Below are 27,990 nucleotides of genomic sequence, written 5' to 3'. Positions count from 1 at the left end.
AAGTAGGATAAATACAAAAAGATCCACACTCAGGTACTTTATAGTAAAAGCTGTGAAAATCAAGAAAAAGAACATCTTGAAAGCGGCAAGAGAAAAACAACTCATTACATGCAGTTGAATTTCACCTAATTAAGAAATGATCTCATGGTCTGGCCAAAGGTGGCCAGAAGGCACTTGAATAACATAGCCAGAGTGCTGAAATAGTCAAAGTGCTGAGGGAGATGCGGGGGAAGCTTCAAAAGGAGGGATATATGTATACCTATGGCTGATTCAGGTTGAGGTTCGACAGAAAACAACAAAATTCTGTTAAGCAATTATCCTTCAATAAAAACAATTTTTTAAGTGCTGAAATAAAAAGCTATTAACTAAGACTCCAGCAAAATTGTTTCTCAAAAATGAAGGTGAAATAAAGATATTCTCAGATAAAGAAATACTGAATGAATTTATTTCTAGCAGGGCCACCTTACAAAAGAATAAAATAAAATCCTAAAGAAAATTCTTCAAGCTGAAAGCAAGTTACCCCAGATGAAGGTACATATACACAATGGAGTATCACTCAGCCATTAAAAAGAATACATTTGAATCAGTTCTAATGAGATGGATGAAACTGGAGCCGATTATACAGAGTGAAGTAAGCCAGAAAGAAAAACACCAATACTGTATACTAACACATACATATGGAATTTAGAAAGATGGTAAGGATAACCCTGTATGCAAGACAGCAAAAGAGACACAGATGTATAAAATGGACTTTTGGACTCTGAGGGAGAGGGAGAGGGAGAGGGAGAGGATGGAATGATTAGGGAGAATGGCATTGAAACATGTATACTATCATGTAAGAAATGAATCGCCAGTCTATGTCCGATACAGGATACGGGATGCTTGGGGCTGGTGCACGGGGATGATCCAGAGAGATGATATGGGGTGGGAGGTGGGAGGGGGGTTCAGAATTGGGAACTCATGTACACCCGTGGCGGATTCATGTCAATGTATGGCAAAACCAATACAGTATTGTAAAGTAAAATATAGTAAAAATAAAAATTAAAAAAAAGTTCATCAAAAAAAAAAATTCATACACACAGACACACACAGCACAAATAAATACAGTTAAATAATTATAAAAATAAAACAGTATAAGCACATCTTTTCTTTTATATATCCTTAAATGATTTTAAAAGTGATTATATAAAACAATATGCATATAATTATATATGGGGGCCTATACATACAGAAATGTAGTATATTGATAACAGCACAAGAGCTGTGGGTGGTAGCAAATTTATATCAGAGCAAGGAAATGATACCAGATGGAAAATTTTATCCACAGGGAAAAAAGATGTACAGAATCAGAAACAGCACAAAGGATGGTAAATACATGAATTTATAAATATATACTTACTCTGCTTTATCAGCTTCTTTAATAAATATAAATTATATAAATTAATAATTATAATAATGTCTTACTGGATTTTTTTACATATATATATGTAGTATGTATAACAGTAATAGGACAAAAAGAATTAAGAGGGAATAGAGCTATATTCATTATAGTGAAACCTGAAAATAATCCAAATGCCCACCAATAGGAGAATGGATAAGCAAATTGAAGCATATTCATACCAAAGAATATTACTGTTGACCCTTGAACAATGTGTAGGTCAATCCACTTATAACATATACCTGTAGCAGTATTCCATATCTGTGTTTCCTCCCCAACTTCAGATTCAATCAACCATCAACCATGTAGGACTTGTAATATTTAATACTTGGAAAAATAACCATGTAAGAGTAAATCTATGCAGTTCAAACAGATGTTGTTCGAGGATCAATTGGTCTGCTATGGGCAACCCCAGACTTGGAGAAGTCTGAGGTTAAATTTGCCACATGTTTACATACTTCCTATCCTACATATTGATTAGTCTAAGAATTGGGACATGGCAATGTTTTCAGGGGCAGTTCAATAGGCCAGTATGGGCATCAAGAGGGGACAGAAACACAGGAAATAAGCAGAGTTGCAAAGAGTATTTATTACTATTACTGCTACTACTGCTATTACTACTACTACTAACACTACTATTATATACTACTTTCAGATGTATCTTTACTTTTAAAAGAAACTTTTGAAAGTAAATAAATTTCAAGGTAAAGCAAAATACAATCAAAAAATGAATAAATAAAAAACCACCTGGGACTGAAATGGTGGACTGATAGGCAGTGGAATTAAATTTTTCACTTCATCTTCCCTTTCAAACATATCTTGTAAGTGATTCATTCATAGTGAACATCACCTAAGTGCAAAACCCTGATGCAGGCATCACATAGTTGTGGTTTTGAAATTTAACTCATCTTGAGTCCTTTTGAAAAAAAGAAGATTCAAACGTCTTCACCAAGAAATTCTACTAATGATGTGGGGTGAGATCCAAGAATCCATATTTTTAAGAGGCCCTGATGAGTCTGATGTACAGCCAGATTGAGAATTAACTGCCATGGAAACTACAAAAATGTATTAAGATAAATTCCCTGTAGTCTTCAATCAGCCTCAAATACAAACTTGGGTAAATCATTAATGACATCGTTTTTCATTCATTCAAATTTGAGCCAGTGCCTTAGGATACAAAAGGCACTTGAAACCCTTTCCTTCAGTATTTTTAATATCTTCTAGGCAAATAGAGACTATGAGAGTACAGTCTGTCAGTTTTCAGGTGTGTGTTTTCTGAAACACAGAAATAAGGATATAAAGGAAGAGTGAATAATTACTAACTGTCCCCAATTTTGTGGAAATCCTGAACATTTCCAAGGCTGAGGTCTGTGCTCTCAATAACTGTCAGTATCCTATAAATGATGCTTATTCTCCAGAGTACTGTAAATCTCTTTCTTAGCACACATTTCTCATGGTCTTTTTCTAACAGTGTAATCTTCCACAAAGCTCCCATTAATCTGCCTTTGGAGGAGTGCTTCAAGGAAAGGACAGTCTGTCAGTAGGTTAGTGATCATTTTCTGCCCTTGGGATCCTAGAGAAGGCCAGCTTATGAATCTTTAAGTTGTGACCGTTATGCGTCAGAAGATGCTCATCAGTTTTGGCCGCTTTCTGATTATAATCCATTTTGAGGGATGTCACACTTCACTGGAAGTCCACATTTACTTAAAACACATAACCTTTACAATTTTGCCTGAAGGCTGCACACTTTAGATATTACCCCATTTTTTTCATAATGGGAAGATGGGATCTAAAGTAACTCATTTTTCATTAAAAATATGTGTGTGGAGCATAATACCATGGTATATCATCTTATACTTCAAGGGTATAGAGGTCACTCTTCTAAATGTGTGTTTAGATTCTAGGAAAAAAGACTAAAAAAAAAAAAATACACTGTAAAAAACAAATATTTCCTTTGTTTTCTTTGTTTTCTTTTTTTTTTTCCTTTGTTTTAAAATGAAACTGTAGGCTTCTTTCCAGATAAAGTAATTGCTCCATTCCAGTCATATTTTAAAAATGTGTCTAAGACTGTTTCTTATGCTTTCAGCTCATACATTGTGGTGTTAGTGTTTTCACAGATAAGATTTTAGATGATTGGGGATTTGGAGGATTTCTCTTTAGTGACAGATAAGAGAAAGTGAATCTAGTGAATGAGAAGATTACAAAGGTGGGAGAGATGACAGGTAAAACAGTACACACCAATAAGAAAGGGATGTGAAAAAGAAGTGAAAGATGAAAGTGTGAGTGTGTTAGTTGCTCAGTGTGAACAATTCTTATACTGGAATGGGTAGGCACTCCCTTCTTCAGGGGATCCTCCCGAGCCAGGGATTGAACCAGGCTCTCCCACATTATAGACAGATTCTTTACCATCTGAGCCACCAGGGAAGACCCAAGAAAGGAACAGGCACTTGAAATTTAAGGACCACATACTATAAATTGACTGATCAAGATATAATAGAGAGAAGGGATGAAACGGAAGGTTATTGACCTAATTATCTTTATTGGATGCAGGTTCCAAATAGGAAAAGGAGTACGTCAAGGCTGTATATTGTCACCCTGCTTATTTAACTTATATGCAGAGCACATCATGAGAAACGCTGGACTGGAAGAAACACAAGCTGAATCAAGATTGCCGGGAGAAATATCAATAACCTCAGATATGCAGATGACACCACCCTTATGGCAGAAATTGAAGAGGAACTAAAAAGCCTCTTGATGAAAGTGAAAGAGGAGAGTGAAAAAGTTGGCTTAAAGCTCAACATTCAGAAAACAAAGATCATGGCATCCAGTCCCATCACTTCATGGCAAATAGATGGGGAAACAGTGGAAACAGTGTCAGACTTTATTTTGGGGGGCTCCAAAATCATTGCAGATGGTGATTGCAGCCATGAAATTAAAAGACGCTTACTCCTTGGAAGAAAAGTTATGACCAACCTAGATAGTATATTCAAAAGCAGAAACATTACTTTGCCGACTAAGGTCCATCTAGTCAAGGCTATGGTTTTTCCTGTGGTCATGTATGGATGTGAGAGTTGGACTGTGAAGAAGGCTGAGCATCGAAGAATTGATGCTTTTTAACTGTGGTGTTGGAGAAGACTCTTGAGAATCCCTTGGACTGCAAGGAGATCCAACCAGTCCATTCTGAAGGAGATCAACCCTGGGATTTCTTTGGAAAGAATGATGCTAAAGCTGAAACTCCAGTACTTTGGCCACCTCATGCGAAGAGTTGACTCTTTGGAAAAGACTGTTGCTGGGAGGGATTGGGGGCAGGAGGAGAAGGGGACGACCGAGGATGAGATGGCTGGATGGCATCACTGACTCGATGGACATGAGTCTGAGTGAACTCCGGGAGTTGGTGATGGACAGGGAGGCCTGGCGTGCTGCGATTCATGGGGTCGCAAAGAGTCAGACACGACTGAGCAACTGAATTGAACTGAACTGAACTGTTACTTACAGTGTAGAAATAAGATATCAGAATCTACTAACTAGAAGGGTCTAGGAAATACATAAATAAATATGTCATACCTAAGTACGTCTAAACAGAGACTCCTAAAAAGGTAGAATGTAAATCTACTAGAAGGGCTTCCCAAAAGGAGGAAGCCAGGGTAGGTGCCAAAGAGAATGCCAACACTAGGAATAGGATGAAAGCCAGAAATCTCTTCTTTAACCTCAGGAAAGACTGTGTCACTGATAGACATACTACTGACACTCAGTTTTGGTTTAAAACAAACAAGCATTTTGTGAATAGACAAATACAACAACCTGAGAGGTAAGCAAATATTAGACCCAACTTTACAGACGAATTATAGAAACAGAGGCTGATTGAAGAACATCAACCCTTACCACACTAGGTAAAACTTACTGATCCTGGAATATGAAAGAGAACTCAGGACCACACACGAAGCTATTCTATCTCACCACGACACTCCAAGCTTTCTGACATAGTTCCTAAACAATGAATATATCAAAACATTGTACTTGGCATGATAAGGGAAAAAAAATATATATATATACACACACACATATATATATATATATATATATAATCTGGTTCCTACCATTATGTATGTGTGTGTAAATCACTCAGTCATTTCTGATTCTTATCGTTAAAGAGGTTACACTTTGATATTTGTATATCTCTATGATGCTAGGGTATAGTAGGTAATTTGAATTTTGCCTGATCAAAATGGTGGAGTAGACGGACATGTGCTCAACTTCTGCCAGAACACAAAAATCACAGCTTAGATTATTCAGATATGACCTAATCAAATCCTTTATGATTATACAGTGGGGGTGATGAGTAGATTCAAGGGATTAGATCTGATAAAGAGAGTACCCGAAGAACAATAGATGGAGGTTCATAACATTGCATAGGAGGTGGTGACCAAAATGATCCCCAAGAAAAAGAAATGCAAGAAGGCAAAATGGTTGTCTGAGGAGGCCTTATAAGTAGCTGAAAAAAGAAGAAAAGTGAAAGGCAAAGGATAAAGGGAAAGATATACCCAAATGAATGCAGAGTTCCAAAGAATAGCAAGGAGAGATAATAAAGCCTTCTTAAGTGAACAATGCAAAGAAATAGAGGAAAGCAATAGAATGGGAAAGACTAGAGATCTCTTCAAGAAAATTAGAGATACCAGGGAATATTTCATGCAGTGATGGGCACAATAAAGGACCGAAATGCCAAGGACCTAACAGAAGCAGAAGAGATGTGACAAAAATACACAAAAGAACTACACCAAAAAGGTCTTAATGACCCAGACAACTGCAATGAAAGGTCTTAATGACTCAGACAACCGCAATGGCGTGGTCACCTATCTAGAGCCAGACATCTTGGAGTGTGAAGTCAAGTGGGCCTTAGAGGGCATTACTATAAACAAAACTAGTGGAGGTGATGGAATTCTAGCTGATCTATTTCAAATCCTAAAAGATGATGCTGTGAAAGTGCTGCACTCAATATGCCAGCAAATTTGGAAAACTCTTTCAGCAGTGGTCACAGGACCGGAAAAGGTCAGTTTTCATTCCAATCCCAAAGAAAGGCAATGTCAAAGAATGTTCAAATTACCATACAATTACATTCATTTCACATGCTAACAAGGTAATGCTCAAAATCCTTCAAGCAAGGCTTAGTAGTAAGTGAACTGAGAACTTCCAGACATACAAGCTGGATTTAGAAAAGGCAGAGGAACCAGAGATTAAACTTTCAACATCAGTTAGATCATAGAAAAGTCAAAGGAACCCAAGAAAACATCTATTTTTACTTCATTGACTATACTAAAGCCTTTGACTGTGTGGATCACAAGCTGTGGAAAATTCTTAAAAAGATGGGAATACCAGACCACCTTAACTGTATCCTGAGAAACCTGTAGGCAGGACAAGAAGCAACAGTTAGAACTGAACATGGAACAATCGATTGGTTCAAAATTAGGAAAGAACTATGACAAGACTATATATTGTCACTCTGCTTATTTAACTTCTATGCAGATTACATCATGCGAAATGCTGGGCTGGATGACTCACAAACTGGAATCAAGATTGCCAGGAGAAATAACAACCTCAGACACACAGATGTTACCTCTTTAAAGCGATGAGGAACTAAAGTGCCTCTTGATAAAATTTTAAAAAGAGGGTGAAAAAGCTGACTTAAAACTCAATATTCAAAAAATGAAGATCATGGCATCTGCTCTCATCATTTCATGGCAAATAGATGGGGAAACAACGGTAGCAGTGAGCGACTTTATTTTCTTGGGCTCCAAAATCACTGAAGATGTTGTTTGTAGCCATGAAGTTAAAAGATGATTGCTCCATAGAAGAAAAGCTATGACCAACCTAGACAGTGTATTAAAAAGCAGAAACACCACTTTGCCAACAAAGGTCCATATAGTCAAAGATATGGCTTTTCCAGCAGTCATGTACAGGTGTGAAAGTTGGACCATAAAGAAGGCTGAGTGCCAAAGAATGGATGTTTTCAAAATTCTGGTTTGGAGAAGACTCATGAGAGTCCCTTAGATGGTAAAGAGATCAAACCAGTCACTAGCGAAGGAAATCAACTCTGAATATTCATTGAAATGTCTGATGCTGAAGCTGAAGCTCCAATCCATTGGCCACCTGATGTGAAGAGCTGACTCTTTGGAAAAGATCCTGATGCTGGAAAAGATTCAGGGCAGGAGAAGTAGGGAGTAACAGAGAATTAGATGGTTGAATGGCATCACCAACTCAATGGACATGAGTTTGAGCAAATGCCAAGAGACAGTGAAGGACACAGAAGCCTGGTTCACTGCAGTCCACTGGGTTGCTAAGAGTCGGACATGAATTAGCTATGGAACAGCAACAACAACAACAACAACTTATTAATTTAGTAATTGGGGTAATTGTTTAACTTCTTTATCTTGCAAATCAACCTTTCAGGTTGTTAATACTGGAGATATCATATATTATTAGTTTAGTACATACCAAACCGTCAATAAATGGTAGATATTTTTATGTATTTACACAAATAAACCTTGCTTATTTTCACTTTCTTCAAACAAAAGAACAATATAGGAATTAGAACAAATCTTTGCTTAATTTTTAGAATTTTAATAATTATAACAGGATTTCAAAGAATTATTACCTACTTATTCCAAATCAGGTTTTACATAGGTATAGTTCCATAGATGGGCATCCCTGTTGGCTTAGTGGTAAAGAATCCACACACCAATGCAGGAGACATGGGTTTGATCCCTGGGTTGGGAAGATGCCCTGGAGAAAGAAATTGCAACCCACTCTAGTATTCTTACATGGCAAATCCCATTGACAGAAGAGCCTGGAAGACTTATAATCCATGGGGACACAAAAGAGTCAAACACAATTTAGAGACTTTGTTTTGGTGTTTTAGTCGCTAATTCATGTCTGACTCTTTTTGCGTCATTTTTTTTAACAATAACAAGTTCCATAGATAAAGACTGATATGCAAATAGAGAATTATATTGTGGAGTCTTTTTTTTTTCCAATTAAAAAATACATTTTATTTTATTTTTTTTATTTTAGTTTTTTATTTTTTAAATTTTAAAATCTTTAGTTCTTACATGCATTCCCAAACATGATGTTAAAGATAATGAGCTTGAAAATAAGGGCCCCCTTTTTGAAATATCATGTAAAACATTTAACACTAAGAGAGAAATAAAAAGGATTCAAATACTTAGAAATATAAAAATTTTATCAGAGATACCTCAGTTTATCTTCCTAATAAGGTGGCTCTAAACAATGAAATAAATCTCTAAAAGAGAGAACAAACTGAAAAAAAAAAAAAACTAAAACCAAAAGCTAATATCTCTTACATAAAACAATCACACAATATAACTTAATGAATGAATTCTGTAGTCACATTATCTAGTTTTACATCCAACTACAACACTTTTTGACAAGTTCTTTACATCTCCATACATTAAAAAGATGGTAATGATAACCCTGTATGCGAGACAGCAAAAGAGACACAGATGTAAAGAACAGACTTTTGGCCTCTGTGGGAGAGGGAGAGGGTGGGATCATTTGGAAGAACGGCATTGAAACATGTATACTATCATGTAAGAAACGAATCGCTAGTCTAGGTTCGATACAGGATACAGGATGCTTGGGGCTGGTGCACTGGGATGAACCAGAGCGATGATATGGGGAGGGAGGTAGGAGGGAGGTTCAGGGTTGGGAACTCATGTACACCTGTGGTGGATTCATGTCAATGTATGGCAAAACCAATACAGTATTGTAAAGTAAAAAAAATTAAAAAGAAAGAAAAAATAATAATAAAATAAAACAAATGATATCAGTACCTATTTTATCATATTGTTATGACAAATAAGTTTATGTATATAAAGTGCTTGCAGGGGCTTCCCAGGTGGAACAGTGGTAAAGAATCCACCTGCCAATGCAGGAGATACAAGGGATGTGTGTTTGATCCTCGGCTCACAGAGGACACCCTGGAGAAGGAAATGGCAACCCAGTCCAGTATCTTTGCCTGGAAATTTCCATGGACAGAGGAGTCTTGGCAGGCTACAGTCCATGGGGTCACAAAGAGTTGAACATGACTGAGCAACTGAGCATTGAACACATACAAAGTGCTTAGAACAGTGCCTGGCATACAGTGAGTCCTAAATAAATGTTATCACCATTATCATCATCACCATCACCATCATCATCACCATTACAATTAAAATATAATTATTGATATGCTCTGCACAATTTGAGAAGCATCTTGAAGGAGGTAGTTTCAAGAATCAAGAAAGAATGATTCTTTCGTCTGATGATTAACTTGACTATGGTTAGTTAACTTACTTGATAAGAATATTATTCCAATTTGTCCAAAGTCAAAGGTTTGATTTTTACGTGGATATGCTGGCTACATTCCATGACCACAAATTAAGACACTAATTCTAAGCAGTTCTATTCAACAAATTCTCCACGTTTTTACAAGGTGACTGGCAAAAAGGGTATATTGATTAACCTAAATTCATGAATAACTTTAGAAAAAATGAATCTATAAATACATTATTTTTGAACATAGTACAGTCATATGTTCTTAATATATTATAAATTCTAGAACTGGAAAAATATTTAAACATGATCTGGAGCCAAGTCATTAATTTTGTTTTAAATATAAATTTATTTATTTTAATTGGAGGTTGATTACTTTACAATATTGTATTGGTTTTGCCATACATCAACATGAATCTGCCACAGGTATACACATGTTCCCTATCTTGAACACCCCTCCCTCCTCCCTCCCCGTACCATCCCTCTGGGTCAAGTCATTAATTTTTATAAAGAAAAAAGATAGTCAGAGACAAAAAATGACAAGATCACATGATTACTCTGTGGCTGAGCTAGAACTCTCAGCTCATATTTTGTTTTGCTTTTTGACTACATATATTCATTAAATACAGGATTTTTAAGATCTTTGAGAACTTTCTAAAATTCTATTTGTCATGATGGTTTATTAGTCCATTATAAAGAACTCAGTCCCGTGACAGAATGTAGACTTTGAAGGCCATTGCAAGGACTTTGTTATGAGAAAAATGAAAAGCCATTTTCAGGCATTGAGCATATAAGATTAAAAGACATTACCTGACTTAAATTTTTTAAAAACCCCAAGACCCATGGGGATGGTACAGGGAGGGAGGAGGGAGGGGGTTTCAGGATGGGGAACACGTGTATACCTGTGGCAGATTCATGTTGATGTATGGCAAAACCAATACAATATTGTAAAGTAATAACCTCCAATTAAAATAAATAAATTTATTTTAAAACAACAACAATAACAAACAGAATAGAGGTGGAAAGGGGCAAGGATCAATTAGCAGGTTTTTACAAAAAACCAAGGGAGAGATGATGTTGGCTTGGACTAGGATGGTAATAGAAAGAATGGTATTAAGTCATCAAAGTCTGGATATGTTTTGACTGTAGCACAAACAATATTTCTTTCTGTGTTGCATGTGAAGTGTTGGCAAAGGAACACAAATCTCCATTCAGGAATTTCTATTATTTTTTTCTTAACTAAATGCATTTTGCTGCAGTCTACACCATGGTAGGCTACAGTCCATGGGGTCGCAAAGAGTTGGACATGACTGAGCAACTTCACTTTCCTTCCTCCTGGCTCCCTCTCTTGCTGTCTCCTTCTCTTCTCATCTGCCAGGGACACCCTTCCCAGAGTCCTTCACCAGGCTGAGGCTGAGTCCTAATTTTTCAGGTCTCTTTCCTTCAGAAAGCCTTTCTGGGCCAAGTTCTCCCTCCTGAGTGTCGGTCCCTTGCACCACAAACATCCTATATTAATTCACTTACCTAGCTTCTCTGACGGAGAAGGCGATGGCACCCCACTCCAGTACTCTTGCCTGGAAAATTCCATGGACGGAGGAGCCTGGTAGGCTGCGGTCCATGGGGTCACGAAGAGTCGGACATGACTGAGCGACTTCCCTTTCACTTTTCACTTTCATGCATTGGGGAAGGAAATGGCAACCCACTCCAGTGTTCTTGCCTGGAGAATCCCAGGGATGGGGGAGCCTGGTGGGCTACCATCTACGGGATCACACAGAGTTGGACACGACTGAAGTGACTTGGCAGCAGCAACACCATGATTTACTTATTTTCACCTCTATGAAAAGAGGTCCATTGCCATCTACACAATGTCTTCTCTGAAATCAGCAGCATCTAGAATTAGACATGTATTGTGAAAGAAACTAAATAGTGACTCCTGACCTCAGAGGAGTTTATAATTTGGTAAGTTAAAGCCCCTTATATGGGAAGGAGATATATTTGACAGCATTAAAATGTAGCTAGAAGTTGCAACTTGGTGTTAAACTGGAACCCTTCTGGACATGTCTACCGAAACTAGGGAACCAAGCTGATCAAATGTCATTGGCATGAGGAACAGGGGAGTGTTTGAGTTAAAACTCATCATACAGGAATTGGGAGAATCAGGCTTCTGAAGGAAAGGCTAATTAGGTATGCCATAGTGTTACTTCTTGTCTTTATTGCCAGCTCAGCTCCCTTTGGATTCATATCTGGATTCACATGTCTCCCAAAGAAGGGAGAGAGCTATGAACAAAGAATGGAAAAAGGCTGTTTCCCACCGAATTCTCTAACATATGAAAGTCAAAGCCATTTTGATAGACCCTTATGGTATACAGCCCAGAAAATCAGAAAAGCACTGTGTGCCGTAGCTTTGACATCTCCAGGGTTCCAAGCTTTACTGGGAGTGACTATTGTACAGCACCTGTCCTTAGAAGCACAGGTGCTCATTGTGATTACAGTATCTCTAGGATACATCAGTAGAACCCAGAAGAGGTGAGGCAGAGAAAGAGAGGAGTAAAAGAAGTAGATATCCCAGGCAGGGGACCTCATCAGGAGGAAGCACATGTGAGACTCAAATACCTATATGGACTCAGTTCCATTATTAGCAGGTAAGCAAGACTCAGAGAGATAAGGGGATGAACTCTATACACTCCAATTACTCAATACAGAATTTAGTAAACATTTCATCACTAGGTAGTCTTTATACCCCCCAAAGCTCACATATTTGCTACATTCTGCTCAAGATCTCCAGAATCCAGGTAGTGAGCTTCTTTTTGGAGATATTAAACAGAATGAATCCAGCAAAACAGACTTTTCTTCTTTTGAATATGGTAAACATGAGAATTTTTTAGAAAAACCAGCACCCTTCATAAAAGCAGTCACTTTAAAAATCAATTAAAAAATTAAATATCTATATGCCATCTGTCCTGGTGCATATATTAAGAATGTTATTCCATGTAACATTTCAACAATGCTGTTTACATTCTTTTTCACTCATAAAGGAAGTAACGTTCCTTCTTTAAACACTCCTTCTTTAGAGATGCCTTCTTAAATAGCTTCACACAACTGCATCATGTCAAAAAAGCCAAAAAGATACTCTGTGGCAGTGTGCCAATTTCACCATAATTCAATCATTTTTTTAAATCTTGAATTATACTTTGACCTTGACTTCGTAGTTCTTCATGCCTAGAGATCATTTCTTTGTTTCTTTATTCATTTAATTGTGTTTCTGTCCTAGCTTCTACTCAAAAGTCTTTAATGGGCTCTGTGTGTCTAGCTCCAGATGATAGTGAGGTTGGTTTTACTAGCATTTCAGCATTATCACAAGGGCAGGTCAGAAGGAAAAGGTCCTGGGTGAGTGTCCACACCACTGCTGCCCACTTTCCTAGAGAAGGAGGTCAGTGGTTAAGGCACTTTGGCAGGTGAGAAAAGATTGTACTCTAGCCAGAAGAAAAGATGGAGGAGAAAGAAAGATCTGGAAAAAAATGAGTGGGACAGAGTCAGAGATCAGTGGAAGCTTTCATTCTGGTACGTTTAGTAGGTTCCTTGGAAAAATTCATCAGTTCCGTCATGTATTCATATTAGAAAAAGGCAAATTAAACAAGATACCTGTTAGGTCAAAGATCCTATGAAAAATATGATGATACTTAAAATCTATTCCCACACAAGTACACATGGTATAGAAAGAACACAGACTTAGGAACCCACAACCTGCAATTCCAGAAATCACAGGCTGACAGCATCACTATTTGCCATCCCATAAATTTAAGAGATTATATCACCAAGTACCAGAGGTTGGCTGCATGTCCATACCTGCATTCAGCTAGTCTTTTACATTTCAGACCTGAATATATATTTCCATCTTCACTACTACCCTTCATCCACCAAGACCTCATTAAGATATCTATGCTTAGGAATATAAGACAAAAGCATTCGTGTGGTTTGGGGAGGGGGAAAGGTAGAAGCCCAGAAGCAAATGAAAAGAACAATTCACCAGGACAAAACATTCTAGCAACAATTTCCCGCTTTTTTCTGAAACAATCTCATCATCTTGTCATCCACTGCTCTGCTCTTCTTTATCATGAAAATGGCAATAGCCCCACCACTCTCAGTGAGACTCAGGACCAAAGCACATCTCACTGTTTTGGAGTCAGGGAGTTCAGTTTAATGAGAGCAAGTACATGTGTAGCAAAGTGTGTGTGTGTGTGTGTGTGTGTGAGAGAGAGAGAGAGAGAGAGAGAGAAAGGGAGAAAGAGATAGAAATTTACCTTCCGATGAGTGAGAACTCGCCCACGACGCCAAGGCGCCGCATGGCGCTCAGGAGGCCCCGGACAGTCATCCCTTCGCAGAAGCACACCACCACTCTGGCCTTGGGAAGCCGTTCTCGGAGCTTGCGCAGGAGTCGGTCAAAGCTCTTCTCCCCAGCGTTGCTGTAGATTTTGTCTGAGTGGGCGATGCAGAGGCCTTCCTGGGCAGCCAGCTCTTTGAAAGCATCCATTCCGCTCTCCCCATAATTCCCTGTCCAGAAACAATCAGCAGATGTTCAAGACAACCTGACAAGGACAGCACTCACAAGCTAGAACAAAGACTCATTAGTCCCAGAGAACAGAGAGAACAGACTTGCCAAGTAATTTGAAAATAGAGCTGGGACTGAAGGAAGATCTGGATGGAGTAAAGAAAATAATCAAATGTAATCAAACTATCAACCCTGGGATTTCTTTGGAAGGAATGATGCTAAAGCTGAAGCTCCAGTACTTTGGACACCTTATGAGAAGAGCTGACTCATTGGAAAAGACTCTGATGCTGGGAGAGATTGGGGGCAGGAGGAGAAGGGGACGACCCAGGATGAGATGGCTGGAGAGCATCATGGACTCAATAGACGTGAGTCTGAGTGAACTCCAGGAGATGGTGATGGACAGGGAGGCCTGGCCTGCTGCAATTCATGGGGTCGCAAAGAGTCAGACACGACTGAGCGACTGAACTGAACTGAACTGAACTGAATCAAACTATCAACTCTGAAAGAAATAGAAAATTAGTAACTTGGGCACCCACAGTGAAAATGGTTTTGAGACATAAAAGATGCTGTCCTGTTTTACAGCCATCATCAGTAGTGGCTGTCCCAGATTTTAGCAATATGGGAGAGGTCAGCACATAGGGATAGGTCAGCAGGCACAATGAGACTTGTTCAGTTGAGGACTTGCTTCATCTGGCTGTCAGGTTAAGAGCAGGCATTCAAGCTGATAGCAAGTCCTGCCACGTTTCCATGAAAAGTGAGTAAATCAAGCAAATGGAGCATCTGGCCAGGCTGGAATACACAGATAAAAACTTGCTACAGGGCTCAATCAAAGCTGCTACAGGGATCAATCATAAAATTCGTTCACTTTATCAGCATCCTCTGATAAAGTGAAAGAATTATGGGAGATTTGGTCTTATGCTTTGATTTCAATATTATTATAATAAAATATACTTTAAAAGTAAGAAATAGAAATCAATGAAATAAAACAAGTATAAGGACTTCTTACTGGTGGTCCAGTGGTTAAAGATCTGCCTGCCAATGCAGGAGACACAGGTTTGATCCCTGACTTCAGAAGATTCCACATGCCCCTGGACAACTAAGCTCCTGCTCCACAACTACTGAAGCCCACAAGCCTAGAGCTCCTGCTTCACAAGAGAAGCCCCTGCAATAAGCCCGGGCACCGCAACTAGAGTGTAGCCCATGCTCATTGTAACTAGAGAAAACCTGTGCACGACAACGAAGACCTAGTGCAGAAATAAATGAATAACAAAAATGCCACAAAAGACAAGTATCACATCATGTCAATTCCCCGTCTCTATTTCATGGATGAATTTAGCCACCCCTCCCCTCCTCTGCACCTCCACTCCTGTCTCCAAGTTTAGAGATTTTGATACCCATGTAAATGACCCAATACCATATCCTCACATTTTCTCAATCTCCTCTATCCAGTGATATTTCCTGTAACTCAGCTACTTTCATGTTCACACATTTAACCTTGTATTCACAAACATTTCTAACATCTCTGACTGTGGATATCAAGCATCCCAGTCTCTGTTTGGGTCCTCATCATCAGAGCACATATATTTTACCATTCCATCTCCAGCAATGTTTTCAACCTCACATTTTATTTTGTACTCAGCTCAAAGTAACCTGCCAGTTAATACTGATCATATCCCTTGATTTTTTTTTAATTTTTGTACATTACCTGAAATTTTTTCTTATTTAATTTTCTCTTCCCTCTAGTTCCATGAGAACATCTTGTTCTGAATAAGCCATAATTCATTTACTCAATGATGTAGTCTCAGTATTTAGAATAATTCTAAACACTCAATGGACAGTAAAACAACATTTATTGTAACGACCCAGTAGAGAAAGAGGCAAAAATTACAAATAAGCAATCTAAACAAAATAGGTAAAAGTGGGTAATAGTATATGAAAAAGATCACTGAATCTCAGTAATTATGAAGATAGTACAGTTAAAACAAGATGCTATTTTTTCATGATACTATTTATTTATCAGATTGCCAGAATTTCAAAAATTCATGATATTCATTATTGGCAAGGCACAAATACATTCACTTTTGGTAAGAGTAGTTCAAATTTTAGTGGACAGTTTGGCATTAGCTTTCAAATTTTTTCAAGGTAAATATCACATATCACATTTATTGCATAAAATATAGCAAGAGTTAGTAAAAGAACTTTAAAACAATGATACTATCCATTAAGAACTTACTATTGAAATCTCTATACCTATAAAATTTTCATGGACCTTGTTGAAATCTAATAAGATTATCCTGCCTTTTTAAAAAGAAAATGTTCTTGTTTCCTATTCCATAATACTAAATTACCAAATTAAAGTTTTTGCCTCTTCTTTTGATGACCTTCAGTGGCCTCATACAGTCCAGTGAAGCCCAAATGAAAGATTGAACACATGAAAAAATCCTCAGCTCCCTGGACTTTGGAAGCATATCATGGCTTAGACAACAGGCACTGACTGATAATAAGGGGGAAGACTGCAGCTGGCAAGTGAATGGCTCATCTGTCTGCAGCAGAGAGTGCAAGGAAGGAAGTCAGATGCCGCTTACTCACAATAAAAGTAGGTACAGAAATCTATGAGGTACATAGACATCACCAGCCAACTCTTTCAGCCAAAGGCACTAAAAAGGCATCATAAGATGGTGTTACAAGGGAAGCAACTCAACTGCTAGGGTCTATCTTTGGACTCCGATCACAGAAAATGGTTTTACTCTTTTATCAAAACACAAGCAGACTAAATGAGCAAGAATATTCTATGCATTCAAATAAGAAAATTCTTGGTTTTCAGTCTAGTAAAGGCTTTAGACATACTCTATCCAAACCCTTCAGGCTACAGCAAGGAAATTAGGCCAAGTAAAATGGCTCACCAATAGGCATCAAGCTTGTGTTAGAATTGCAACAGTCTACCTTATTTCTAAGTTACTGATTGTTTCTCTTTTATTTTTTTGACATTTTGAAAGAATTCTCATTGACCAACTTAATAGCAACAAGCAATTAAACATGTATGTTTTTATAATTTTTTTAAAAATGTTGGCATAGTTTAATTGTTTCTATGATATACTTGTTTCAATTTCTTTATTCATATTTTCTTTTTTGGAGGGTAGTTATTCATTATACCAGTTGATTGAGAGCTGAATATGATGTGATAGATCATATTTAAACTATTCATTTCTCTTATGAAGGCTGGGACTCCAAACTAGATATCTCTCAACCACTGCTACTGCTAGGTTGCTTCAGTGATGTCTGACTCTGTGCAGTCCCATAGATGGCAGCCTGCCAGGCTCCTCCGTCACTGGGATTCTCCAGGCAAGAATGCTGGAGGGGGTTGCCATATCCTTGTCCAATGCATGAAAGTGAAAAGTGAAAGTGAAGTTGCTCAGTTGTGTCTGACTCTTCACGACCCCATGGACTGCAGCCTACCAGGCTCCTCTGTCCATGGGAATTTCCAGGTAAGAGTACTGGAGTGGGTTACCATTGCCTTCTCCAAAATTTTTATGAGGGTAATTCTAATATAAGAACAAGAATAATAACTTGCACATTTATAAGTCTTTATATTTTAACTATCACATTCATAAATATTACCTCATGTGTACTTGTTACATTGATGATAGTACTAGACACAAATACTATACAAAAGAGGAAGAAAATCACCTCCAGGAAACTTAAAATCACATTGCAGTACTTTTATTTAGTAGAAATGACATGACAAACTTGAATGTAAATATTTATTAGAGATGCTGTAGGTTAGGAATCAGGAAAAGCTGCCTAAAGAAAGTGCCTCTTGTTGGCGAGGGTATGGAGAAAAAGGAATCCTTGGACATTGTTGCACATGCATACTAAGTCACTTCAGTCATGTCTGGCTCTGTGACCATATGGACTGTAGCCTGCCAGGCTCCTCTGTCCATGGGATTCTCCAGGAAAGAACACTGGAGTGGTTGCCATGCCCTTCTCCATGGGATCTTCCTGATCCAGGGATAGAACCTGGGTCTCCTGCATTGCAGACAAACTTTTTACCATTGGAGTCACCATTGTTGGAAGGGATGTAAATTGGTACAGCCATTATGGAAAACAATATGAAGTTCCCATAATTTTAAAATGAAACTACTATATGATCCAGAAATCACTCCGAAAGTGAAAGTTGCTCAGTTGTGTCCAACTCTTTGCAACCCCATGGATTATAGCCTGCCAGGCTCCTCTGTCCATGGAATTATCCAGGCCAGAATACTGGAGTGGGTAGCCATTCCCTTCTCCATGGGATCTTGCCAACCCAGGGATCAAACACAGGTATCCCACATTGCAGGCAGATTATTTACCATCTGAGCCACCAGGGAACTAATCCCTCTACTAGGGGTATAAACAAAGAAAATGAAATAAGTATCACAAATAGCCAGTATATGGAAATAGCCTAAGTGTCCATTGATGGGTGAATGAATGGATTTAAAAAAAGTAATAATATGTTACATAGGCATGGAGTAGAATATTATTCATAGAACATTAGCCATAAAAATGGAATATTAGCCACAAAATGGAATATTTGTCATTAAAAATAAAGGTAAGGCCATTATAGTCAAAGTTGTGATTTTTCCAGTAGTCATGTATGAATGTGAGAGTTGGACCATAAAGAAGGCTGAGCACTAAACAATTGATGCTTTCAAACTATGGTGCTAGAAAAGACACCTGAGAGTTCCTTTGACTGCAAGGAGATCAAACCAGTCAATCCTAAAGGAAATCAACCTTGAATATTTGTTGGATGGACTGATGCTGAAGCTGAAGTTCTAATCCTTTGGCCACCTAATACAAAGATCCAACTCACGGGAAAAGATCCTGATGCTGGGAAAGATTGAGGGAAGGAGGAGAAGGGAGTGATGGCTGGATGTTTGGATGGCATCACAGACTCAATGGACATGAATTTGCACATACTCTGGGAAATAGTAAAGGACAGGGAGGCCTGGCAAGCTGTAGTTCATGGGGTCACAAAGATTTGGACACAACTTATTGACTGAACAACAACAAAGGCCACCACTTGCAATAACATTGGTGAACTTAGAGGACATTACATTAAGTGAAATAAGCCAGACATAAAAAGACAAATACTGTATGATCTCTCTTATATGTGAAATCTAAAAAATTCAAGCTCATACAGCAAGAGTAGAACAGTGGTTACTAGAAGTAAGGGAATGGAGAAACTGGGGAGATGTTGGTCAAGAATGGAAAATTTCAGTTATGAGTAAGTTCTGAGGATCTAATATACAGCATGGTGACTATACAGTTAGTTACATATATAATAATAATAATAATCTATAGCTAATAATATGTATCGTATACTTCAAATGTGCTGAGAGTTTCTTAAATGTTCTCAGAAAAAAACAAGAGATGTAACTATGTGAGGTAATGGATGTGTGAATCAACTTGACTGTAGTAATTATTTCACAAAGTATATGTATATCAAACTATCACATTGCACACCTTAAACGTAAGCTATTTTGTTTTTCGATTATACCTCAAAAATCTGGGGGGAAAGAACATGCTTTTATTCTGGATCTTAAAATAGAAACAAATTTTTCCACAGATAGAAAGAAAACTAAAAGACATGTACTCTTTGCCTGCCTCCCAGGTCACGGTCAAATGATGCCAGCCTGGAAATAAATTACTTAGCACAGAACCTGCCTTCTGTCTCCCTTCCCTTTCCACCTGACCACTCAGATCTCCTTTTGCCTTTGCTCGTAGTGAGAAAAAAAATTTTTTTTACTTTATTTTACTTTACAGTACTGTATTGGTTTTGCCATACATCAGCATGAATCCGCCACGAGTGTACACGTGTTCCCAATCCTTCTGTGAGGCTCAGAAGGAGTTTTGAATATATAAAGAACTGACATAATAAAACTCTTAAAAGTGCTATATAAGTTTTAATACAAAAGAATCCCAAAAGAAATCAGTCCTGAATATTCATTGGAAGGACTGATGCAGAAGCTGAAGCTCCAATACTTTGGCCACCTGATGTGGAGAACTGACTCATTGGAAAAGACCCTGATGCTGGGAAAGATTGAGGGCTGGAAGAGAAGGGGACAACAGAGGATGAGATGGTTGGATGGCATCACCAACTCGAGGGACATGAGTTTGAGCAAGCTTCAGGAGTTGGTGATGGACAAGGAGGCCTGGCATGCTGCAGTCCATGGGGTTGCAAAGAGTCGGACATGACTGAGTGACTGAACTGAATTGAAGTGTTAATACTCAGGTCTGGTAAGGAACTACATATTTTCATTCAAATAGTTTATTGAGATCTCAACTTGAAAAAAATCCCTAGGTTCTGCACTTTGAAGGGTTGCCCAGAATTATTGGGCGTTGGCTTTCCCTTCAATTTGATGACTATTTGCTATGTGCCTGGCACTGTGCTAAATACCTAAGCATTTTATCTTTTCATCAGAAGCACTCCACATAAAAGTTATAGCGCAGATGGGAATGTGGAAGCTCTAAGTTATATACTTTGCCTAAGATCAAACAGTGAAGGTAGGATTCGACATCTAACACAGAAGCTCTCACTCATAACCACCATTTTATACTGCTTCCTACACGGACTTATCATACAGCTATGAAGTCATGCCACAAGCATGCAAAATACAGCAACAGACCAAGCTGAACATGCTACATGTGATATGAAAAATACCACAATTCTAAATTTCTGAATGAGAAAGCAGAGATGATCAGAGAATACCTCTTGGGAAAAGCAGGAATGAAACTGAGTTCTGGAAGAATGTAAGCAAGAGACTAGCTTTCAGGGTAAGTGAAAGTGAATGAGAATCCACAAAAGGCACTTTTAGAGACAATGAGTAGAGAAGTTTCATTGGAACAGAAGGTTCTTGGTTTATAGAATGACACTCTGTACAGCAGATCTCAAGTAAAGCATCTGGCATACCACTACCAGAGTGCAACGTGGAAATGTGCTATATGCTGCTGTGTTGTAGCAGATTTTATAATAGACTTTATCGCTGTTATGATGTTGCCCAAATCCTAGAGAGTAAAAGAGAGAAGGAAGAATGGCATCTGACAAAGCCCATAAAATATAAAATTGAAATATGCTGAAGCATTTTTATTCTACATTAGTTATATGAGAAAAAGATTTACAGAGAGTATTCTGTAAATATTCTGTAAGAATATTCTGCAAATTTGCAGAGTATCAAGATATTCTGCAAAACAAGCCTTTAAATAGAACATGTGGGGAATTAATGAGGGAGAACATGGGGTTTGCAAATAAATGTCTATAGTTTGAATAACAAAAGTATCTAAACATAATAGATGTGGACATATTATACAAGGGCAAAGTTAATAAAAGTACTGAAAATAGGGGTAAAAACTAGAACTATCTCAAAAGCATAAAAAACAATGACAACACCTCAATTTTTTAAGCTATAGGGATTTTTTAAGAAGTTAGATATGATTGGTGTCCTACAGTCCATGGGATCACAAAGAGTTGGACATGACTTAGTGACTGAACAACAATAGGTATGATTATTATCAGATCACATTTACAGACATTAGTTCACAAAAGATTGATCTGTAGTGATTTGGTAGGTAAGTTTCACTAACAAGCTATGAAATAAAGTTGTCTTGGGTTTCATAATTATTGAACTATCATCATGGGAAAAAGTAGGCTCTTAAGACTGGTCTTTATATTGATTGTTTTTTCTTCAACTCTTAAAATATTGAGGATATATTTAAGAAGCAACATGAATTCTTTTTGGTGGCTATAATAACATTTCAGTATTTATTTTGAATGAAGTCCAATTCTTGTTACTGCATCTTCATAAATGACCTTGGTCAAACAACAACATTCAAAATATCTCATCCTTACACACATACAACTCAGTTATATGAGGGGAAATATTTATACAGGGAAAATATGTAGATATTTCTTCACTTTCCTTAAAAGAGGAATGGTATTACTTTCCAAGATTCACTGTCTTATGCACTAGACTCCCTTAGTCTCTGTCTTAATTCATGCTTACATTCCTCCCTTGATATTCTGGGGTAGTCTTAGAATGTTGTGTTATGTTATGTTGTTGCTTAGTCCTCAGAGCTATTATTGTGTTGCTGTTTATTCTAACTCATGTCTGACTCTGCAACCCCATGGACTACAGCCTACCATGCTCCTCTGTCCATAGGATTTCCCAGGCAAGAATACTGGAGAAGGTTGTCATTTCCTTTTCCAGGGGATGTCCCCAAACCAGGTATCAAACCCTGTCTCCTGCATTAGCAGATGGATTCTCTATCACTGAAAAGCCCAGGAAGCCCCTGGTTGATGATACATCCCTTAGGTTATGGGCCAGTCCCTATCCAAGGTCCTGAAAACTTGTTATTTTGCCTCCTGCTAGAAGGGATTGGGGACAGGAGGAGAAGGGGACGACAGAGGATAAGATGGCTGGATGGCATCACCGACTCGATGGACATGAGTTTGAGTGAACTCTGGGAGTTGGTGATGGACAGGGAGGCCTGGCGTGCTGCAGTTCATGGGGTCGCAAAGAGTCAGACACGACTGACCGACTGAACTGAACTGTGACATCTTGGACAAATAAGAAAATATCCCATTTTTAAAAGAACTATGGTGATGAAAATTGATTTCACAGCACCTTCAAGAAACCTACTGCCAATATCCAATAATCATTACTATCAGGAAAATTTTCTTTGTGATCTAAATCCTGTACAACAAAATCTAAATTTATATCTCCTTCACTCTCAGAGGAGACAGATATTAGCTTGTTTGAATTCTTTCTCTTCTTTTTTTAAAAAGTCTTTCTGGAAGCCACAATTCAGCTCTCTCTCCTCCCAAAGAAACAACCCCGATTCTTTTAACTTTTCCCAGCAAACTTTTAATTTATTTGGTTCTCCCACTTAACATGTAGAAAGTGTTATATTTTCCTGCTCCATTCACACCCCTGCAGTCAGCATTATGGGTCTGGTCAGTCAGAGGTGAATGAGTCATTACCTGCCTTAGAAGTACACAAGGGAATTTATATGCTAGGTCAGTGGAGGATATGCCTGAGACAAGGCAATCCGAGCAAACAGAAGAGAATCGTTTTTATCAGCAACTTCACAATACCACCTCGAATTACCCCAGATTGGACAGGTAGAGTTATAGCATCCAAGTTGAAGGAGAAAATTAACCAAAGGTTACTGCCATCTCTATGCGATAGGATTGGTCCACTTTTGTCTTTTTGCCCCATCATGTTTTCAGGTATGACTTGTAGCTGAACAAATGAGAGGATGAGCCTTGGAGACAGACCGACCTGGTTTGAATCCTGGATCCTGGATGAGGAGATAGCCTTAAGTATTTTCTTTGGATTTTTCTTTCCTCCTGTGCAAAATGGGGGTCATACCATCTCAAAGGATTGTTGTGATTACCGAGTTATGTGTACTGATAAATGCAAAGTTCCTGGAACAAATAAAAATCCAAGCAATGGTGCCTAGTGTGACTCTCTATGTTTCTCTAAAGTTGTAGAATCTAAAATTGGATGTAGGCTTTCTCATTGACTCAAGAGCTTTAGATTCCTTTATTTCTGTGTTCCTATTTATAAAACTCAAGCTCGTGACTGTTTCTTTAACAGCAGATTTTTGCTCTTCACTCATGGTCACCTTGTTCCCAACTTGTCCCTAGATCATTTTTTCTGTCATTGGTGCAAAAAAAGCAGTTCCTTTTCCACTTTATTTTTGGAATATTGGTGTTTACACAATGCATTCAAAGGTCTGTGTTTGTCTATATTGAGTCTCTCTGTCACTGAATCTTAAGTTTCAGATACTTAGCCTATTTTAGAGTTTTATATAATACCCCAGTTTGTTGTTTCTCTAACTCAAATTCTTCATGATATGGACAAAGAAGCTAAGAGAAGGGAAAATGTAAGTAGTATAAAAATATAAAGGACATCATCATTCTTGGAGAAAAGCAGCATTTTTCATTTCAGTTGTCACATGGAAAAAATTGGTTCACAGAAGGAGTTCCTATCTTATCCATCCACTGTCCTTGCCTGTGTGATATTGAATATACCATCACAACTGGGAAAACTGCATCTAGTAAAGAGTTCAGAAGAAGTATCCCACACCACACCACAAACACACACACACACATACGCACACTGTAGTATACTTTTAATGATAATATTTGATATTGGCAAGAATTTATGGAAATGAGCACTCATATACTACTAATGGTTGTATAAACTGTTCTGATTTTTTGGTTGGAAATCTATAGCAGCAATACTTCAAATTACATTCATATTTTTCAGCTCAGAAATTTAAGTTTCAGAAAATAATTCCATTGTCCATCTAGTTTCAGTTACAAAGATCTCTGGAAAATATAGCAGAAAAAAAAAAAAACAGGCAAGGAAAAATACTCTTTTCTACAGGAAGAGATGGTTAAATAATTATTATATACTGATATAAAGAATACATGCAGCTGTTTTCTATAGTGGTATGAAGTTGTTTTCTATGTAAAAGGAATATCATACTAAGTATTAAAATATTAAAAAATAGTATGCAAACTATAAAGTGAATTTTCAATGTATATGTGTATATATAAAGTTTGAAGGATATGCATAAAATAGAATTAAATATAATTATATTTTTATATTTCTATTCTCATTGTTTTTAAATTTACCTAAATAATCATGTATTATTTCGTACAATTTAGACATTGTACTAAATTTAGACATTGTACAGGAGATAGGAATCAAGACCATCCCCAAGAAAAACAAATGCAAAAAGCAAAATGGCTCTCTGAGGAGGCCTTACAAATAGCTGTGAAAAGAAGGGAAATGAAAAGTAAAGGAGGAAAGGAAGATATACCCATTTGAATGCAGAGTTCCAAAGAACAGCAAGGAGAGATAAGAAAGGCTTCCTCAGTGATCAATGCAAAGAAATAAAGGAAAACAATAGAATGGGAAAGACTAGAGATCTTTTCAAGAAAATTAGACATACCAAGGAAACATTTCATGCAAAGATGGGTTCAATAAAGGACAGAGATAGTAGGGACCTAACAGAAGCAGAAGATATTAAGAGGTGGCAAGAATACACAGAACAACTGTAAAAAAAAGATCTTCATGACCCAGATAATCATGATGGTGTGATCACTCACCTAGAGTCAGACATCCTGGATTGTGAAGTCAAGTGGGCCTTAGAAAGCATCATTACTAACAAAGCTAGTGGAGATGATGGAATTCCAGTTGAGCTATTTCAAATCCTGAAAGATGATGCTGTGAAAGTGCTACACTCAATATGCCAGCAAATTTGGAAAACTCAGGAGTGGCCACAGAAGTGGAAAAGGTCAGTTTTCATTCCAATCCCAAAGAAAGGCAGTGCCAAAGAATGCTCAAACTACTGCACAATTGCACTCATCTCACATGCTAGTAAAGTAATGCTCAAAATTCTCCAAGCCAGGCTTCAACAATTCGTGAACCGTAAACTTCCAGATGTTCAAGCTGGTTTTAGAAAAGGCAGAGGAACCAGAGATCAAATTGCCAACATCTGCTGGATCATTGAAAAATCAAGAGAGTTCCAGAAAAACATCTATTTCTGCTTTATTGACTATGCCAAAGCCTTTGACTTTGTGGATCACAATAAACTGTGGAAAATTCTGAAAGAGATGGGAATACCAGACCATCTGCCCTGCCTCCTGAGAAACCTCTATGCAGGTCAGGAAGCAACAGTTAGAACTGGACATGGAACAACAGACTGGTTCCAAATAGGAAAAGGAGTACGTCAAGGCTGTATATTATTACCCTGCTTATATAACTTATATGCAGAGTACATCATAAAAAATGCTGGGCTGGAGGAAGCACAGGCTGGAATCAAGATTGCCAGGAGAAATATCAATAACCTCAGATATGCAGATGATACCACACTTATGGCAGAAAGTGAAGAAGAACTAAAGAGCTTCTTGATAAAGGTGAAAGAGGAGAGTGGAAAAGTTGGCTTAAAGCTCAACATTCAGAAAATGAAGATCATGGCATCCAGTCCCATCTCTTCATGGCAAATAGATGGGGAAACAATGGAATCAGTGGCTGACTTCATTTTTCTGGGCTCCAAAATCACTGCAGATGGTGATTGCAGCCATGAAATTAAAAGATGCTTACTCCTTGGAAGGAAAGTTATGACAAACCTAGACAGAATATTGAAAAGCAGAGACATTACTTTGTCAACAAAGGTCCATATAGTCAAGGATACTGTTTTTCCAGTAGTCATGTATGGATGTGAGATTTGGACTATAAAGAAAGCTGAGCGCCGAAGAATTGATGCTTTTGGTTTTTTTTAATATAAATTTATTTATTTTAATTGGAGGTTAATTACTTTACAATATTGTATTGGTTTTTCCATACATCAACATGAATCCACCACAGGTATACACGTGTGAACTGTGGTGTTGGAGAAGAGTCTTGAGAGTCCCTTGGGCATCCTAAAGGAAATCAGTCCTGAATAGTCATTGGAAGGACTGATGCTGAAGCTTAGTCTCCAATACTTTGGCCACCTGATGCAAAAAGCTGACTCATTTGAAAAGACCCTGATTCTGGGAAAGATTGAAGGCAGGAGGGGAAGGGGACAGCAGAGGATGAGATGGTTGAATGCAATCACCGACTCAATGGACATGGGTTTGGGTGAACTCCAGAAGTTGGTGATGGACAGGGAGGCTTGGGGTGTTGCGGTTCATGGGGTCATAAAGAATCAGACACGACTGAGGGATTGAACTGAAACTGAAACTGAATCATGTCTTACTTTGTCAATTAAAATATTGAAATAAAAATAGATTAAGGTACAGTTTTCATCTGAATATCATGCCAAACATAGCTATTATAAGGTATTCAGAAAACTTTTTCAGAATGGAAATGAACCTCTCAAAAAACAATGTAATGATTTTTCTTCCTTAAGAAAGTAAGAAATACCAATGGCCTAGTCACTGTTTTAAAGCTGACCATAAGCTGTGTGCCATTTCCTTGATACGTACATTCTTACATTGAGTTCAGTTCAGTTCAGTCACTCAGTTGTCTGATCTTTGTGACCCCATGATCTGCAGCACGCCAGGCCTCCCTGTCCATCACCAACTCCCAGAGTCTACCCAAACCCATGTCCATTGAGTCAGTGATGCCATCCAAACATCTCATCCTCTGTCGTCCCCTTCTCCTGCCCTCAATCTTTCCTAGCATCAGGGTCTTTTCAAATGAGTCAGCTCTTTGCATCAGGTGGCCAAAGTATTGGAGTTTCAGCTTCAACATCAGTCCTTCCAAAGTTTACACCCGTGGTGGATTCATGTTGATGTATGGCAAAACCAATACAATATTGTAAAGCAATTAGCCTCCAATTTAAATAAATAAATTTACATTAAAAAAAAAAAAAACACCCAGGACTGATCTTCTTTAGGATGGACTGGTTGGATCTCGTTGCAGTTTAAGTTTCTCAACTTAGGTTGAGAGGGCCTGTTTAATATATACAGATTTCTTGTTTGAAATCCTAAAATATGATATGAATCACCTCAATTTATTAATTTAAAGAAGCTGTTAATCTCATCTTTTTTTTTCCCCTAAGACGCAATGAACTTTAGTCTGGGAGATGTAAATTTCATCATCTGCTAATGTTCTGCTCAAAGAAAAGAGATTAAATCTCA

General features: G+C 37.9%; 1 protein-coding gene across 3 annotated transcripts in view; it reads right to left on the bottom strand.

The window, feature by feature from the left end:
• Positions 1 to 27,990, bottom strand: part of GRM1 (glutamate metabotropic receptor 1) — a 434,402-nt gene that overhangs the window by 267,781 nt on the left and 138,631 nt on the right. For all 3 annotated transcript variants that reach the window (XM_042253585.1, XM_027972529.2, XM_027972530.2), the window contains exon 3: positions 14,065 to 14,314. In XM_042253585.1, coding sequence (XP_042109519.1) covers positions 14,065 to 14,314 — 250 coding nt within the window. The remainder of the gene's footprint in view (positions 1 to 14,064; positions 14,315 to 27,990) is intronic.

Source organism: Ovis aries, chromosome 8 (assembly GCF_016772045.2).
Source record: "Ovis aries strain OAR_USU_Benz2616 breed Rambouillet chromosome 8, ARS-UI_Ramb_v3.0, whole genome shotgun sequence".
NCBI classification, from domain to species: Eukaryota; Metazoa; Chordata; class Mammalia; order Artiodactyla; family Bovidae; genus Ovis; species Ovis aries.
Note: the sequence above shows the minus strand (reverse complement) of the source record. Positions and strands in the feature narration are given on the sequence as shown.